This window comes from Thermobia domestica, chromosome 5 (assembly GCF_964235325.1).
Source record: "Thermobia domestica chromosome 5, izTheDome1.hap1.1, whole genome shotgun sequence".
Classification (NCBI taxonomy): Eukaryota; Metazoa; Arthropoda; class Insecta; order Zygentoma; family Lepismatidae; genus Thermobia; species Thermobia domestica.
In genome coordinates, this window is record NC_137458.1 from 42375834 (window position 1) to 42390391 (window position 14558).

Genomic DNA, 14558 nt, shown 5'->3' on the forward strand with positions numbered 1-14558 from the left:
TTGTTCCTGTCGCTGCAATGCTAGTAGAATTCTGTCTTCTAATGTCAACATTCCGGGTGCAATAGGAGCTATATTCTGCTCGTTGTTAGCACTGTCAACAGTTTCATTCTCTACTGTCTCACCAATCATGATTTTTCTTGTGATTACTCTGCCACTTCTAAGAATAGTTGAGTTCGTATTCATGAACCTTCTTACTAAAGTAAATTCACCCTTACTTTAGACTTCGGGATATGAATTTACAAGAATTCCGGGTGAGGTAAACCAAAAATTTTACAACGACTCACCAAAGGTAGTCGCTCACCAAAGGTAGATATTCACTAGTATGCTCACCTTTTCTACTGAAATTACAAGTCCATAATGAATATTAAATAATTTATTCTTTGATTCCCTTTTAATGTATATTCACACAAACCGACTTGCAATCAAACATGTTAACTGAGTATCTATAAACAACGACATAGCAACCAACTAGACAATAATGTATATTTCTTATATATTAAAACATTCTTCTTTTTATTATTTTTAATTAACATTATAACAGGTATAGTGCTTGTGTAAAAGCACTTTCTGCCCGAGATATATGTAATTATGAGCCGATACAAAGTATCTCGTTATAACACGGATCTTACAACTGATCAACATTGAGTTTTTAGACATAGATTCTCATATTAGTTTATTGTTTCTGAATATCAGCTTCTTACAGGAACATAAGACTTTGTTCGAACAACTTCTTTTGGAGGAAACCATTCATGCATTCTTGCTAAATAAAACTCACCTTACAGCTACACACTCTAGCAAAGTTTCAAACTATCATGTACTTCGCCGTAACAGCACCATACCAGCCCGTAGAGCAAGTGGCGGGGTAGCTATTGGTTTCCCTCGAAGCTTACCATATCGCATATTCAACCTTTCAATAGCAAATTTGTCTGACAACTTAACTATTACTCTATTTTTCAAACCTTTATGTTACCATTGCAACAATCTATATTCGCCCAGGTCATGAGATTCCTTATGGGTTTATTCAATATATTTCCAATAATTTTTGAATGTTTGTTATCATGGCTGACATCAATTTCACAGCCATACCGATCGTCAAAAACGCCACTTCCAAGACTTCATCACCACACATACTATAGCACTATTCTGCAACTACCCAAACCAACTCGACATATTTCTAACACTACACCAAACTTAGTCATAATTTCGCATAATCTCATTGACCGATATACTGTGCACGTACTTGATCCGATGGGCAGTGATCACCTCCCAATTAAACTTTCTATCACACGCCGAATCTTAAACCCTTCCAATCCTATTTCATCACGTGAAATCACACTATTTGATAAAGCAGGCTGGGAAGCATATCGCATTTCTCTTGAATGAGCATATCACATTCCTCTTGAACTTAGAACCGCCCACTACAGAAGAAAGTTATATCATGGACTTGACGTTAACACAACTTCTATTCATGCAGCCGCTATATGCCACATTCCTAAGTTAAATATTTTTCCTCAACATCCTCAGCTCCCTCCCCGGTACCTTCCAATTATCCGTCGTTCCAGAGAACCATGTAGAAATTATCAACGCACTGGCAATGTCGAATCCTTGAGACTTCATAGACAATTGCAACGGATAGTCTGAAATTATATAAAAACATATAAAAATCACCGCTGGATAGACACTTGAAATAAACTTTCAGAGACTACTCACCCCACGAAATTTTGGGAAAGATTCAACATCCTAATAGGTAAAAAGACTCATACACCACATCCATTAATTCACCACGACGAAGCTCTTCATACCGATAAGGATAAAGCGGATGCTTTTGCCGATTATCTACAAACAACTTTTATTCCTCTACTACCTACTGGCCAGTCGAAAGCTCATCCAGTCGATAAAGTGAGTTTTCAGTCTCCTCACCTTCAACCCATTTCCACTCACTTTGAGCTACCCATTCACTTACAGCTTCTATAATCACAATCGAAATTCAAGACACCATACCACGAAAACGCAATATGCCCCTGGCATAGATGATATCACATACCGCCATATCAAAGAAGGATCGTATATTCTCTTACACCTCTTAGCTCTTATTTTCACATTTATACTCCGAACAGGTTACATACCGTCATACTGGAAAACGTCAAATGTCCTAATGCCGGACAAACCTGCCAATAGTGTTACTTCTTACAGGCCAATTCAAATAACATCCATCTACAGCAAAATTCTAGAAAATATTCTTGTTCGCAGGCTCCATCAAAACCTATATGTTAAGAATCTTCTCCCGAATCATCAAGCAGGCTTTCATTAAAATTACTGTATCAACGACCAACTTTTAAGGATGCTCACTATAATAACTGATCATTACAACACTTTCAAATCATCGTGTTTAGTATTATTTCATCTCGAAAAAGCATTTGATAAAGATTGGTACCGAGGTCGCATTGCTAAATTGTTGAATTTCAAACTTCCTATTGCCAACGTCACCTTCATTTATAATTTTCTATCTTGCACATTGGCCTATATCTCAATCAATAGTGCTCTTTCACATCCCATCTTTTTACATTCCAGTGCAGCACTTTCTCCTTTACTACATTTTGTGTATGTTGCAGACTTACCACCACTTCGAGACAACAACCAACTTTTTCAATACGCAGACGATACAGCCTTCCTTGCTTCAGGGAAAATAGTACAGCAAACTAATCCTGCTATGCAGTCTGCTATAAACTCCTTCGTCAGCTGATGCAACCAGTTGAGGCTCAAGATCAATCTAGATAAAACGCAAACATTATTTCTACTTTCTCCCAGGAAACATAGTAAAATTCTGAAAAATCCATCTTATCTCAATTTAACCGTTGACGCCACTCGCCTGAAACCCGCTAATTTCTTTATATATCTTGGTCGTACCATCAACAAACACCTTACCTGGCGTCCTCATTTAAAGACGGTTTTCGCTAAGGATTATAATAGATTGAATCTATTAAGATGATTAATTGGAACGATTTGGGGACTCACATTATCTGTCTTCCTAAACACATACAAAGTTTTTCTACGGTCAATACTAACGTATGGGTTCGTGGCTTGGATTAACGCCTCTCCTTTTATTACGAGAAACTAAAAATTCTTGAACGCCATGCATTACGTATTGCATTCCGCATTAAACTACCCTGCCCTACACATGAACTCTACGAGCTCCTCATTTTTCTCCATGTTTTATACCACCTCGAAGCACTCCGACTGAAGTATATCATTTAACGGTTCGAGGAACGACATGCTCTTCTCTTAGATACAATGAACTTTGATATAGCCTATACCCCTTCACACACCCTTCATCATACTTCACTTTCCCTTCCATTTTCATTATATCATTACACTTTACCCCCTGATCATCCCGATATTCATGCCGTTACTGCATATAAAACCTAATAATAGTAGGTCCACCTCTCACCTACTGTTCACCTATTATTCACCTCTCATATTTCCATTCTATGTTGCACAGTAGTCCATTTGTTCTAACAGTGTTCACGTTGTCTTCATCATGGCCCTGAGCCACCCCAGGACCGGAAGATAAGCTCATTCATCCACTAACATATCCCACGTGTTGTGACGTCCGATGCACTTCATTTCCATCTCATACATTCCCCTCATTTATGATTATAGCATTAAAGCTATAATGTCCTTCATATGATCTCACAACCACAATAAATGCAATGCCATCTCTTGAAATAGTACCTACTCCCTATCCTTATGATTATAGCATAATGCTATAATGTCTGCTGTTATATATTCTCTTTTATTTCTACATTTACCTTCGTAATATATCGATTGTTTGTTTTTGTTTGTTTGTTATTAAAACTAATAAATAAAGAATGCACTCATAGACCACCAGTACATACCATCTATCCAAATTCCTCTTCCTTCTCTTCCCATATAAAGGGCATAACCCTTTGGGGAACTAGCCATCAAGCTAGCACTAAAATCGCTTTCACTGCTGTTGTAGCACTTTAATAAGTAGATACATGATTTTAAAGTTTATATCTAGTACACAGATGGCTCTGAAAATAACGGAAAGACAATGGAACTTCCCTTATGAATACAGTGTGGGATTATCATTATTATCCTGCAGAACAGCTTTCGTTCGTCGTGCAATGAGACATATAGGTCAGGAATGGCTTATAGAAGGATATTATACCACTCATCGCGCAGTACAGCATTCAGTTCAGTCAGCGAGGATACAACAACTCCGGTGAGCTTTTTCGTGGCTTAGCCGTTAGCGTACTCTCCTTCGGCGTGGGAGACTTGGGTTCGATTTCCGGCAGGAGCTCATGTGGTTCGGATACCACGTTAATCAGTAGGTCCCGTGTCATATAGCCTCGCTGCTGAAAGGGACGCTAAACTCAAAAATAACAACAGCTTCGGTGTCCAAGCTTCAGAACTAACCACAGGTATTCAACAGCAATGAGGTCTGGGAATTAGACGCGTCAGGAATGGTGGTATTGTTTATCTCAATGTTCATGAAACAACACCACAACAGCTTCAGCAGTGTAAATTGGCATATTGTCCTCTTAAAAAAATGTGTCATTGGTTGAAAAGAACATCTGGACTATAAGGTACTTGTAGTCACTGTAAATGTCCCCCTATTCCCTGCCAGTAGTATATGCTGTGAGTGTGACTCACTGAATACCAGGAAATTGCGATCCTCAGCATCACAGAGTTGCCACTATGTTTCACAGTAGGCTGCAGAGAGTTCGGGGCATAAGCTTCATTGAGTCCATCGTACAGAAACAAGTCCACTTTGGATGATCTCGGCATTATTTTCATCGCGCTAAAGCAGGAATTACCAAATTGTTGATCGCAAGTTAATAGTAGGGCGCGGGGACATTTTAGGTAGATCGTGTTAACCTTGATTCTTCTACCGAGGTGACGATAACGACAGGCGACGCTAACAACAACAACAACTGCTTGTTTCCCCCGCGCAACTGACATTGTTACAGTTGATTGTATATGCGTGCTGTTGTGCACGTTATGTTGATTTCATATTTGCTAGAAATGTAAGTTTACAGGAAATAAACAAATGTAAGATTTTTTTAAAAAAAGTTGGTAGTTCTTTTCGCTGGTAGCTCACAGTAGGATTTAAAAATGGGACCATAGCTCAGAAGCTCCATAAGTTTCGCGACCACTGCGCTAAACCGTTGTTAGTTGTGATTCCAGTCTAATTGCGGATCATTCAGATTTTACAACTCGCATCGCAATACTATTGTAGGGACCAATTTTTTACCCCAGTCACATTTGTCGAAATCTAAAGTCATTGGTGACTATTCTTTTCACTATTTTACGTTCACTGTCTCTCTTCCAACCATTATTAGATCTACTCTTCGCCGATGTTTACTCATCATGAGTTCTTTAGAGCACAATCACGTTGAACACTGTCGTTCCTAAATCGATCTTAAACTATGTGAGTTAGTGGTGCACAACGTCGTATTCTCTGATTTTCTAGAGATTTTCCTGTTTTCTATTTCATATACTTTCAATATAATAGTTTACATTAACTATCAGTCTCTACTAGCCTACGGAGCATAACTGTGTGACGTAAAACATTATTGTATTTAATTCCGTTTAAGGTATTGTTCGCGTCACACTTAATACTCTGACCACCTTAGGTGTCTTTGTGCCAACTTGCTGGTTACACGCAATTTGGTCCCCTTCAAAAAAGTCTCGGATTTTGCATCATCACCATCTCCCCGCTTCAACACGCCTCCGCCTACCCCACCTGTCGTACTATTGACAATCATATAGCACATGACTAGAAACGCGTAAACGTATATGTATCTTCAGTGTTACAGCTTCATAGTCTTACTTGTTACAAATTGCAGACAGTTTGATAAACATTTGTATCTAGTAAATTTAATGTTAATCTTGTAGTTTATAATACCAGAACTAGATGGTACCAGCTATTGCTAGTATAAGGTATATGAATGTTTAAAATATAGTTAAGTTACCCCTCTTTTTCACTTTTTCGTTACAGAAGAAAGCAAAACTACTCTTATCATGGCTCATAGGTGTTCTCATCATAGCACATTTTCATTTAGGGCTGAGTACTTGTCTAATAAAAATGGCCTTAGAAATGCAACAAAGGACACTGGGAATTTCTATGATAGTAACCCTTTCTATATCTGGAGGTAAGTTTAATCCCAGTGAAAGTTAAACTTTGTATATCTGGAGGAAAGTTTAATCCTAGTGATAACTAAACTTTCTATATCTGGAGGTAAGTTTAATCCTAGTATAGCAAAGGAGAAGGAAAAGCAGAAAGATTCCTTTCTGGACGTAAAAATACAAACAGCATAGAATTTACTCCAATGCCATTAGACTTACTAAAATGAGTAAACTTTGTATAAACATTACCAACATGATCGACATATACCGCATATCAAAAAGATGAGTCCAACTTCTGAGCTCTACACGTATCAATGCAATTACAAGTCGACCGTGATTTAAAATGTTCGCTATATAGTTCCAATGACCTTGCTAGATATCTCTGCGAATCTAACAAGTACGGTTAAATTTTCATTTGGAAATATAAACGATTGAGTAAAAAAGAAGTGTCTTATGTAATACAGTATAGTAAGTCTGCAACAGAAAGCTGAAATGACATAGAACTGGTTCCGTAATACTGCGCAGGAGCGTGCTTTCAGGCGGGATTTTCGAATTAATCCGCTCTTAGCTAAGAGCATTCGTCGTTTGTGCAAGAAAGCTTTACGGTCCATTTTTCCATGAGGAAAACACAGTTAATGAGAGTACTAACTTCGAAATGTTGGAAAACAGGGTTCTCCCACAACTTAATGACCACTCCAATAACCTCATTTTTAAGCGAAACGGAGCAGTACCAGTTTTGTACCGGCAGGTTCAACAGTTTCCAATGTAAGTACCATAGTGCCTCAACGTTGGATAGGTCGCAACGGGCCGAAGACTTAGCATTACACTCTTTGCTCCGAGGTCCGAAGACATTACACCGTATTACTTCTTCTAGGGTTACATGAAATACGGTGCTTTTGTGTCTCCATCACTAACTGATGTGAATTACCTCAGAAACAGAATTATAATGCTAGTGATTTCAGCAGAAGAAGGCATTCTATAGAGAGTTTGAGAAGATTTTAGTTTTCATCTGGATATTGTCTACGAGGGTGATAAAGGACATACAAAGTATTTATAACATTTTCGCAATTACAACTTATTCCATTTGGATGATATATAGACTTTTGAAATTGGATCCTTCTTTTGGATACACCCCATATAATTCTATGCAAATAAAAACTTACGACAAAACTTCAAACTTATATACTGAAAGTTTGGGTAAACCAAAGAAGCCCTAATGTGGATATATGCCTCAGAAATAGCTGTCAAGGTAACAAAAATCAGGCTTGTAGATAGCGGGTATCCAGTAGGGCTCAACCTTCTCCTGCTACCTCCTCCCTGCCCCCACTCTTGATAAGTGTTTGCTTAGTTAAAGATATGTTCGAGAAAATAAGCAGCCATGAAATTTGTACAGCTTATTTCATTGCAAACATTAAAAAATTATATTAAAAATATCAATTTGATTGTAAGGCGGAATGGAAATCCAAATTTAAAGTTTTAGAACAGGGACGTAAATAACCACTCGCCCGGGGTGAGTGGTTCATCGGTGCGGGAGGAGAGTATTTAATATCATACCGAAGAAAAGTAAACGATTTCTATTGTGAGATGTAGGCTAGTAGCTTATTACTTGGGTGAGTAAGATTTCGTTGCGTATTTGCATCCCTGTTTTAGAATTTCCACCTATTATTCTATGATCGGTCGCCCACTGCAAGAAGCATCTTGAAAATAGAAACTTACTGAGCTGAAGCGCCTGAACCATCTTTTAGCTGTTGCTTTTAGTAACATATTATGACCATACACATATCGTTTTACGGAGCAATACCTTTTGTTTGATTATACGAATTCTAACACTTTGCAAATATACCAGTTTCAACCGTCAGCTGTGGTATGACTTTAAACCTGGCCCGCTGTCATTTCTAATACCCTGAGATTTGGGATACTAACGATATCTCGTGCTCCAAGGGCTCACTACTTTTTAGACTAAATGATTTAAGCTAAAGGAAACCGAGAAAACCATTAAAATATTTTTCAAAATATTGTCTACTTTTTATTTCTCATTTGATATTTCTTAAATGCATCCCAAGGATAGTAGCTGTATCCTAAAGCTACGGATAAAACTTATTCGTTGATTTCGTTGAAACTTAGAACAATAATATACATTTGTGACCTTAGCATACTTAAAATATTACAAACCTTAAACATTTGGTTACTGAGTTATTGGCCATCAACTTCAGGATTTCGCTTTAGTGGAAGAATTTTGTATAAACTATATAATCGGCTAAACGCACCTAAGTTTTACTAAACTTGTCATAGTAATATCGACGCTACATAAAAATTGTCAAATATGGTACATTTTATTAGAAAATGCCTTACTCTTTATATTTCAAAAAGGAGAAACACTTTTATTTTAAATATATAATTTTGAAAACAGCTAATCTTATAATTAAGTCGTCCAGTTCCATTTACAGAAACAGCTCTTGTCCATTTACAGAAAATCCCATAAAACCGAGAATAACTGTAGGATCGATGAGTTTTGTGAAATTGGAATAAAACTTGTCCATGGCCTTACTGTTGACAGAAGAGAGACATATTCTTTCAATAAGTATTTGTAAAGCCCTTCAAAAATAATGTGTTTCGCCCGCTGGTGTAATGTCTATCACGCGGAGTTCTGGTGCACGGGAACTCGGATTCCATTCTCGCTGGCTAGACATTGAAATTTGAATACCTTATGGTGGTTCAAATTTACCATATATGGTAGAAACATATTAAAATCAGGTTAGAAACAGGACATTTGTAACAAAAGCCGGACGGATGATAATCCTGCATAGTGATAGATGTGAACCAGCTGAATACGCACATGAAATAGTATGGTGGTCAGATTTTTAATTCTCGAGTTATTGTCCATCAAAATTAGTCTTTGAACTTAATGGAAATCAAGAAATTCCACTAAAACGTGTAGGTTATGTGTAAATTTTTTGGAGATTGTCACATCATTAGGGAGGGCGCTATGCTGCAATACTCCCAGAAGGACTAAGCGGTCATTTTGACCGTTTGCATATACTGACACTGAAAACATATTTTATTTGCAATTAGTGGTTTGTAATTTCGTTGCGATTGTGGTGTGTGGTCATTGTTATTGGAGTGTGCTTTGGAGTTAGGCAAAAAAGACTACGATCTATATTTCCAGATATAATGAAGAATTACTCAGTAGATAGAATACCTAAAAAAAAATAGGTATGATAGTATCTTAAAATAATAATAGTTTAGTTGGTAGAATCAGGCCCAATCGAAAGGTAGTTCCAAAAGGAATTACCTCCCAAAAGAATAAGGAATTGTATACAACTGACATTTACAAAGACAGTAACGACAAAACACTGACAATACACAAATGCAAGATAAACAAGACGATTTATTACTTCACTCTTTTCAGTACTATGCATAAGACAGTTCGTGTGTCACAAGATAAGAAAAAGAAACTTGAGATTGTACTTTATTACAGCAAAACAAATTTGGTGTCGATGTCGTTGACCAGTTGCTTCAGAGATACTCTGTAAAATCACCCAACAGAAGGAAGCCGGTTCATGTGTTTATTAACGTGATGAATATAGCATGTCCCAACTCCTGGATTGCTTATAAGGAAGTAACGAAAATGTATATAAACAGAACACAATTCCTCAGAATGCTCACAGAATGTTTGACTAAAGCTGAGCATTTGCAATTTCTGGGATAATGGGGATCAACCACAGTTCAAGAAGGGAAAAAATGCCAAATTCTACTATGTAATGGCAATAATACTACGGAGGTGTGCAAGATATGTAAGAAGTGTGTAGGTAAATGCAGGAAGCAAGTGTGTTGTAAGAAGTGTGTTTCTTAATGAGTGTTCAATTTGGGAGAGAGACTACTACAAAAAAAAGTGATTGATTTATGTGTAAACTGTTTCCGTATAAAACATTCTAACTGTTTTCCATCACTACGGAATAGATATTCTGCGATGAAAGAAAGTATTTCAAAATTATTGCAAACATAGTTATACTCTTTTTATATAAAAAAATAATTTTTGCATCTTATTTATCTGTTTTAACTGTTAAGAACTTTTTGTCTCCCCATCAACTTGGAGTTTGTATTCCCAACGGAGTCGAAGCAGCCGTTCATGCAACCAGGATATATTTCTCCTCCACACACAGAGCTCCAAAGGCTAACGTAAAGCTGGATTTTCGCAACGCTTTTAATGAACTTCGCCGGGACTCCATGCTTACTGAGGTATTGAAATATTTTCCCGCAATATACCCATATGTTCACCAGTGTTACGCTCAACCCAGTAACCTATTCTTAGGCCAAGACACTATTTCATCCCAGAGAGGAGTACAACAAGGTGATCCCTTGGGCCCAGCATTTTTTGCCATAACAATACATTCTTTAGTAAATTCGATTAATACTGAACTAAACATCTGGTATTTGGATGATGGGACTATTGCTGAAACACCTGAGGCAGTCCTTTCAACGTTAACACATATAAATGAGAAAGCGTCAGATCTGGGCTTACATTTGAATTTCTCAAAATGCGAAGTTGGTTTTCTTGGATCAGATGAAGTCACATCCGAACAATTATTCAGAAGATTTGGAGAAGTTGCACCAGGAATACGTCTCCTAAGCAAACAGGATGCTTGTCTTCTGGGTTCTGCTCTCACAAAGGAAGCATTTACAACTGTGCTATCAACCCAAATATCCAAATTAGAATATTTTCTCTCTCGTCTTGACTCGATTTCAGCACACGGAGCTTTTTTCCTTCTACGTGCTTCATTGTCAATCCCTCGTCTAAACTACTTTCTACGGTGCTTTCCATCTTGGAATGAGACTCCACTGCTGAAGAAATATGATCATATCCTCAAAGTGGGTCTGGAGTCAATTTTGAACTGCTCCTTGAGTGACGAATCTTGGATGCAGTCATCCTTACCTGTTGGATTAGGAGGCCTTGGTATTCGACGAACCGTTGATATGGCGATTCCTACCTTTTTAGCGTCCTACCACGGATCCCTTCGTTTAATCGAGGCTCTCCTTCCTCAAGGCTACCACCTGGACCCAGATGGGATAGTTGAAGAAGGCTCTACCAAATGGATAAATATAACAGATACGGACCTTCCAGAAATCAGCAAAAGAGGTTCTCAGGCATCTCGGTACACACCAATAGCAGTACATTTCCATAAACTTCTTTTACAATCCGTTGCTGCTCCAGAGGATAAAGCTAGACTTCTTGCTGCGTCATCTCCCCATGCTGGTGCATGGTTAAATGCGTTACCTTCTCCCCAATTAGGTCTTCACATGTCTAATGAAACCTTTCGAATCGCAGTAGCCCTAAGACTAGGTTCAGCTGTTTGTGAGCCACATCGCTGTCCAGCATGCGGGGATCAAGTTACCCAACGCGGCCTGCATGGCCTCTCATGCATGAAGAGCATAGGCAGAAACACCAGACATTCATCTGTTAATGACATCATTTTGCGAGCCCTCACGACGGCAGGAATTCCTTCGATTCGTGAACCGTCAGGCTGTTGTCGTTCCGATGGTAAACGACCTGATGGCATGACATTAATACCTTGGATGAGAGGCAAATCTCTAGTATGGGATTTTACATGTTCGTACACATTTGCCCGTTCAAGCCTGCCGTTGACCGTTGTGAATGCTGGAGAAGTTGCTAGACGTAGAGAGGCAGAAAAGGAAAGGAAATACAATAATCTCCTCGATAAATTTATATTTGCTCCAATAGCTATCGAGACCAGTGGAGCATGGGGTTCTAGAAGCCTTGATTTTATCAGAGAAGTAGGCAGACGCATATCTATCGTTTCTGGAGATGTTCGTTCAGCATCCTTCTTATTCCAACGTATTTCCATTGCGGTACAACGTGGCAACGTTTCGTCAGTTCTTGGTACGTTGCCACCTGGAAAGGAACTGGAGGAGGTGTTTCTTCTCTAGTGCAACAGAAACAAGCGAACAATAGAATAATAAAAATAATATATCAACTGTTCAGAAAAAATTTATATATATTTTTGCATGTTACTTATAACTTTGAAGATAATACAGGACATTGCAGCGGTAATTTAAAACATTTGGTTCCAAATTTTCTTTGCAAAATACCATTTTCAAATGATATCTTAATACACAGAATTAAGAATTTTTAAATTTATACCCCTTACCATAAAAATATATATCTGTGTATATATTACATACTTTTAACACTGTAGTAAATGCATATTCGGCTATATACTATGTACAAAATTTTTACTTCTCTTTTACTTATTATGAAGTAATTAAACCATTAAAAATTATGATTGGCAAATTAAAAATCGGATGCCATAAAATAATACCACAGAAGATATACGATAGATCGCCAGCAACCCGCTTCCACCTTCAAAACTAATGCAGCTGTCAAATTGACCGCTTCGTCCTTAGCGGAGGTAAATTTTCCACGGCATTGAACTAAAAGTACAATCACGGACAAAGTTTAACGATGATATCGATGAGCGTCCGTGACAGTACATTCCGGATGTTCTTCATCCTAACTGACACATTAAATGGCTGTCAACAAAAAAAGTTTTACAAATTCACTAGGCAGGTCAATGTCTACTAACACAGCAAATCCGATCAAGATCGGGTGAATCTCACTAAGTTCAAAGCCGCAAATTTGATGGCCAATAACTCAGGAACCATAGATCTGGCCAACATAATATTTCAAGTTGGAATAGGTCCGTATATCTCATCTAATATTTAGATAAGACAATATTTGTATACAAGGTTGATCCATCTATCAGTGTCCGATTTTGACATCTCATCTTCCGAACGGAAAACCCGCAGGAAGTGTCTTGACAGTAGCTCTATACCGTGATTTCTGTTGTAGGATGCTCCGTTGAAGTACAGAAGCAATAATCTTGAGCCACTCATTCTGACAGGATTTCCAGTGGCCACGGACAATGGTGACACGACGAGATGCAATTGCTCTTTTCAATAGACCAAACCAACATGTTGCTGGCATCAGATAACTTTACTAGTATGTCCTGGAAGGAAGTAGCCTGGATTCAGGTATCTGCCACCATGTGTAGCAGAAATCTCTGTATAGAATAGAATGTGTGATGAGGCCTTATCCGCACATGGACTCAATTTATTGCATTTCCATACAAACGAGGCAGATCTTGTGTATAAATTGCTCGAGTTGATTTTGCAGCTTTTAGGTACCTCCTGAATCGTTAGCTTGCATTCATAGCGGTATCCCGCAACAACCAGATATACCTTTCAGAAACCTGCTTTGCTCTGACGGATGAAGTCAGGACGGGTTTTTGCGTCTTGTGAAGTATACGGTACGTCTCGAATTTTCCCCACAATCTGATAGAGGTAGATAAACACATGTTTCATCAAGTGTGGCAACAAACCTCCACCTTTCCTCAGATAGATAGCATTCGTAGAGCCTGCAGTCGGATCGTTCTCCATTCTCGGACTGAGGAGGTATAGGATCCAAGCAGGAGTCTCACTTGGAGAGCCCCATTTTGCCTTCCAATATAGCATGTAGGAGACTCAAGCTTCATGTTCTTATTTTTTTATTCTTATTATTATAATGAACACTCTATTTCTCCAATGGGGTTTCATAAAATGCTAACTGAAACATTATCAATATAACCTGAAGTTAGAGTACTCGCAAATCGAGAATTATGAATAGTTATAACACAAAAATGAAGTGTTTGCTTCACAAATGTGGTTTTAGTGGACACACAAAAGCCTTTAATTATATGTTAAACCGTTTTAAAATTTTATCATATGTTTCCTAATGTATATATGTGTACGAAATTTTATTCATAGCCTATATGTCTCTAGGAATCTAAAAGCTGATATAAACATATGGCATAGAGTTTATTATAGGTATTAAAGTATATAAAACATATTACTGAATCATATTATGGTACTGCTGGTAGATTCGAAGTTAAAGGAACACAAGAAACTAACCACTCTAAGTTAACAGTGCAACAACCTCTCCAGTTCTACGGAAAATTTACAGAGATCTTCTAACACCTTTTTAAGATCGATATACTAGAGACATCATATTCCATGTTGATTAACATAAAAGTTTCTCAGTACGTTTTTAGATAGGAGAGAGTGCAATTTTGTTTTAATTAATTTCAGTTTTGAGAATACTCACTCGCAGCACATTTGTGTACATGGTAATGTTAAGGCATATTTATAGGTGACATAGAGTGCACTTAATGAACTCGTCTGTTGTATAAAGTCAAAAAGAATAACTGCTCACAGGACAATCAGTGCCACAAACTCAAACAGTTTTCACACTTTCTTCCCCTTCCTTTTCTTCCGAGTCTTCACCATTGAAATCTCGTTTGATGTATCCCTGTTTGGTACTTTTGTCCACTTTTTTTAAGGTTACGTCACTA

The 14558-nt window shown here is 37.8% G+C and overlaps 1 protein-coding gene across 1 annotated transcript in view; it reads left to right on the plus strand.

The window, feature by feature from the left end:
* The window catches only part of LOC145684640 (uncharacterized), a 51773-nt gene that overhangs the window by 25211 nt on the left and 12004 nt on the right, over nucleotides 1-14558 (plus strand). Inside the window, exon 4 of the mRNA XM_081757030.1 lies at nucleotides 6026-6179. Within this exon, the coding sequence (XP_081613156.1) occupies nucleotides 6026-6179 (154 nt within the window). The remainder of the gene's footprint in view (nucleotides 1-6025; nucleotides 6180-14558) is intronic.